The sequence below is a fragment of the Cynara cardunculus genome (assembly GCF_001531365.2).
Source record: "Cynara cardunculus var. scolymus isolate 2C chromosome LG 11, CcrdV1, whole genome shotgun sequence".
In the NCBI taxonomy this organism is placed as follows: domain Eukaryota; kingdom Viridiplantae; phylum Streptophyta; class Magnoliopsida; order Asterales; family Asteraceae; genus Cynara; species Cynara cardunculus.
The window spans coordinates 6,677,597-6,682,814 of NC_037538.1; the positions used below are offsets into that span (position 1 = coordinate 6,677,597).

At 33.0% G+C, this 5,218-nt stretch overlaps 2 protein-coding genes across 2 annotated transcripts in view; both read left to right on the plus strand.

The window, feature by feature from the left end:
- The window catches only part of LOC112521908 (delta(12) fatty acid desaturase DES8.11-like), a 15,312-nt gene extending 11,284 nt beyond the window's left edge, over positions 1-4,028 (plus strand). The window contains exon 3 of the mRNA XM_025130914.1: positions 3,871-4,028. Within this exon, the coding sequence (XP_024986682.1) occupies positions 3,871-3,874 (4 nt within the window). The 3' untranslated portion in view covers positions 3,875-4,028. The remainder of the gene's footprint in view (positions 1-3,870) is intronic.
- Positions 2,734-4,028, plus strand: LOC112521907 (delta(12) fatty acid desaturase DES8.11-like). Its single transcript, XM_025130913.1, has one exon. It carries the CDS (start codon positions 2,744-2,746, stop codon positions 3,872-3,874), a length of 1,131 nt encoding a protein of 376 aa, XP_024986681.1. The 5' UTR covers positions 2,734-2,743; the 3' UTR covers positions 3,875-4,028.
- Positions 4,029-5,218: the final 1,190 nt, after the last annotated feature.

A 5,218-nucleotide genomic window follows, 5' to 3' on the forward strand; every position in this document is an offset into this window, starting at 1 on the left:
ATACTAATATCGATATATTTTTGTCAAATTTTATTGATATCTTCAAACATATATTTTATTCAAAAATAAAAACATCATCAATTTCTCAAAATCACATAAAATCATATTATAACATCGACTGAGATAAAGAATAAAATGAAATATTAAAATCACGATGTATCTCGCTGCATTGCACGAGTACGCTTCTAGTAAATAATAAACATAACCTTCAATTAATCTTGAAAAGGTAATAAGTTTATGATTACTTAAAACATTGACCGGCAACCTAATTAGCCGGTAAAATTACGGAAGAAAGAAACAGAAAAAAAATGTCTCCATATACGCCCATATGAAGCTAACCTAAATCCGATATCCTACGTCGCCTTTGCCTCCATCTCTAGCCATATGACCACCCTACCTTGACTCCATCTACGGTCAAACCATGGCTCCTATATCATGTTCGATTTTCATCCTCTCTATGGCAAGGATTATATATGGTTGTACAACAGATGAGTAAAAAATTCTATATTTTTTTTGCAACGTTGAATTGATCAACCCACGACCAGCCAGCAATTCAGGGTTGTAATTTTCTGTTTATATTGTTCCTGCATGGCTTGAGGAGGACCAAATTATGTCTTCCATTAATTGTAAGCTCATATGGTGATATGTCCGACAACTAGGGGTGTTAATGGGTTGAATTGATGGGTTTGGAGACATTTTAACAACTCAATTTAATGTTGGAGGTTTGAAAACTTTCAACCTAACCCAACCCAACCTGTTCCGGTTGTGTTTAAACAATGTAAAATCACATAAAAATAAAGAAAACCTTCATTTGAAATACGACCAACCATTCAAGATAATATGCAAGTTTCATCAAATATTAGGTATTACAATAAAATTGTTTAAACCAAATGATAATACGTCAATCAACAACAATAATTTTGGACGTTTCCCAACCCCAATATTTTCGCTTTCTTGGCCTTGAGGTTGGTCATGTATACAATTCAAACTAGAGTTAACTATTTTTTTGAAAATAGATAAAATAATCCAAACAATATCTAGTGATTACCTTCTTCCAAGAAATCATAAGATTGTGTTTCATTCAAACACTCCTTTGTTTGAATCCCTTTTCAACCAACTTTGGGTGCACACTAATGCCTTGATCATTTTTGGACTCAATGAATTCCTCAACGAGTCCAAAATACAATTATTCTAAAATCCGTTTTGCCCTTTTCCTTCCCCTTCATTTGATTTCTCCTCAAAGAACCGACCAAAATCTTTGTATAAGGATGACTTATAACTGAACAAAAACTTTTAGTCAGTCGAACGCGAACGGATCATAAATGCAATTATTCTAAAATATATATAAATTAACCGAAACTAACATGAAAAACTTAACATTAAATAATCAGTGAGGGAACCGGTTTTGGCCATTCAGCGAGAGAATTGGTTTTTGGCCCTTTTTTGGCCATTCCTTCACTGAATAGCAAGAGATTTTTTTATGTCGCCAGTTTTCGTCGTTGATACTCTGTTTTCTAGTAGTGAAAAGAAAGACTAAACATATTTGAATATGCATTTAACCAATAGTTAAGTTTGATATTCTTGTAAAGTTCCTTGGCATATTGTTTTATTTTATAAAACAGAAAAGGAAAATGAACTAAAATACAACTAATTTTGAACAAGTCCAATTCATTGTAACCTTGATTTTTCCCAATTAACTTCAATTCTTCTTTTTGTATGTACACATTTTACCTGATAAACAGTATTTCAACCTTAATACATGAAATCGTTTGATCATTTTGATGCGATATTTTTTTCACATAACCAGTAATTATAGTATATATAATATATCTTGACATCAACATCATTAATAATTACAAGATCTATTACTTATCGATCAAAATGAATATAAAATACCAAAAAAATGAACATTTCTTTCTGTTATTGATACACACATCTTTTAAGTGTAATTTGTTTTTAATATAAAGTTGTAGCTATATATCATATTTAACTTCTCGTTGTAAAGCAATACTTTACAAAAAATATAAAAATAATCATTCTCATAAACACAAATACCATAAATTGACAAAAGGTTAGCAAGCGTCTGCGTCAATAATGGTTTGCAAAATTCAACCATCATCGCATAATGTCAAAAAGACAACAGTTGTCAAATAGTAAAATTCAACAATAATGATAACAACAGTGATTGAAATTTGAGAGCGTTTGATTTTATTTTCCTATATTCAATATTATATATATATATATATATATATTTGTATATGTAAAATGTTTAATTTATAATTAAACGATTTTGACTCCATAGTTGTTGAGTCATAGTAGAAGTGGGTATCTATGTATTAATTAGAAATGTGTGTCCTAAACCTACTCCGCTTTTAACATTTTCCAACAACTGACATTTTGTCGTAACATGAGTCAGCACTCAACACCTCAGAGGACCCTCCATTTTCTATGTATGTTTTGTTGGGATCCAAAGCCCCATGCAGCCCACCTTTCACGACCCTGCATTGTAATTATTATTACAATAATAAACTCATGTTTAATTAAACTATGAAAGGATGTGCGCCCAACTCCAACTATAAATGGTTCCACAGCTTCAAGGCAATCCAGCAGCAAACCTCATTACTTCTTAGAGGTATGTATTTAATAGGGTCTTTGTGTTCCAAACTATCTGTACTTCCAGATGTACCTTTGAAGGTAGCCTGATAAATTTCTTATTTTGCAGGTTTATTTCTTTGTAAACAAGATGGGAGCTGGTGGCCGAATGAATGATGCTACCACGGACAAAAATGTTCTCAAACGTGTTCCCACAGAAAAAACTCCATTCGAGATCAGTGATCTCAAGAAAGCAATACCCCCGCATTGCTTCAAGCGATCTCTTACGACCTCCTCCTACTACCTCTTCCGTGATATTTGCATATGCTATACGTTTTACCGGATCGCATCAAATTACATTCCTCTTCTCCCTAAACCCCTTGCCTACATAGCATGGCCGGTTTATTGGTTCTGCCAAGGTAGTAGTTTTATGGGTATATGGAGTATAGGTCATGATTTGGGCCACCATAGCTTTAGCGAATATCAATGGCTTGATGACATACTTGGTTTCATCGTCCATTCCTCTTTCCTCACTCCATACTTCTCTTTCAAATACAGTCACCGTAGCCACCATGCTCACACCAATTCAATGGAATACGATGAGGTATGGATCCCTAAAAGGAAGGCTGATACCTTGTATTCTGAAGTTCTCAACAACCCACTCGGCAACTTGTTCATGACTTTTGTCCGGTTACTTCTCAGCTATCCCATGTACTTCACCTTCAATATTCATGGAAGGCCATATAATGGGTTTGTAAGCCACTTTTACCCACAAAGTCCGTTGTTCAATGACAGCGAGCGCAAACTAGTTTGGCTCTCTGATGCTGGAATGCTTGTAGCCATCTATGCACTTTACAAGGTTGCAGCAACCGCCGGTGCAACATGGTTGTTTTGCATCTACGGAGCTCCTTTGCTGGTTATGAACGCTCATTTCATCTTCTTCACTTTTTTGCATCATAGCCATCCTTCCCTTGCTCACTACGATTCAAGAGAGTGGGATTGGATAAGAGGTGCTCTATCGACGGTCGATAGAAACTACGGAATTTTAAACACTGTTTTCCATGATGTAACTTGTGCTCATGTGGTGCATCATCTGATCTCAACTATTCCGCATTACCATACTGTAGAGGCCACCAATGCTGTCAAGCCCATCTTAGGTGACTACTACAAGTACGATGATACACCCATCCTAAAGGCTTTCTGGAGAGAAACAAAGGAATGTATTTTTGTGGAACCAGATGAAGGTGCAGAGAAAAGTGGTGTTTATTGGTTCCGTAGATAAATGTGATAATGAAAAATCTAAGAAGCCACCGAATTCTATAAGAATTCCGACAGCTTGTGTTGTTCGTTGTGAGCTTGTTTTACCCCTTCTCTAATAAAAGGCTAATGGTATAAATGTAACTTATCGTTGTTAATTAATGTGGAATTTTTCTGTTTGTCGTGTTGTTTTATTTTTATTCTATTGTTCTCTTCTCATTGTTTCATATATGATTTCTATCATTCACAATTATTTTCTTTTTTGAAAATTATAATTGAATAAGAAGAGAAACCATCAAAATTACAAACAACAAAAGATTTTTGAGACCACCTACAAAATTTGAACAATTCGCATAACACCTATCATAGTCATAGCTCATAATCTGTAGTCTGTAGCCACGGAAGCCACCATTTTTTCTAGGTGTAACGTATATATATTATATATAATATTATATATAAACATACGTTTTCTAATATTTCTCAATGAGTCAATGATAATGAACAATTTAAATTAAGTTATATATATATTTTAAACTAACAAATAAGGCATTAAAATGATAAGAAAAATCAAATGTTGTCTTACAAAAAAACCTTGCATTAGACCATGGCATGCCGCATATCACAGACTTGACATGGTATGAAGCACAAGCTTTAAGCCACTGCGTGCCAAGACGGTTGCAACGAGCGTTTTTGAACAGTGCCTATGAGAGAAAAGTCATCATGTGTTAATACAATTTCGATATGAAAACATATTCTTAAACTTTATCATCTAGAAACTTTAGTTTTTTGAAATTGAATATAATTATTGTCATAAACTTTGAAATTGCTCAAATCCGTTTACATGTGACAAAATAACTTGATTATAAATAGAATGTGTAGTTGACAAAATTATGTACACAACTTATTGAAATTAAACATAGAGTAAGGTCTTGTTTATTTTTTATGAAAAAAACTCTTATTAATATCTTATATCTTATATCTGAAGAGATAAGGACGTTCAGACTGTTTGTTTTTTCCAATCTTTTACAGACACTTATGTCTTATTATTCTCTTATCTAATAAGAGGTAAACCAACTTCTTATTTATCTTTTATTATTCTTCAAAACCCTCAACAACAACGTCTTTTCAATCGATTAATCTTAATCGATCATTTTCCTCAATCGATTATTATCAAATCAATCTTTACCTCTCTCAATTGATGTATTTAAATGTGTTAAATACCGTTAATGATATAGTTTCATTTGAATAAATGTTAATTATATAATTTAGACGTAAACTTTGTAATGATGATGAATAAATATGTGAAATTGTATAAATTTTATCTATAAAGTCAACACTTAATGGGTGAAATTGGCAATTTAGACAGATT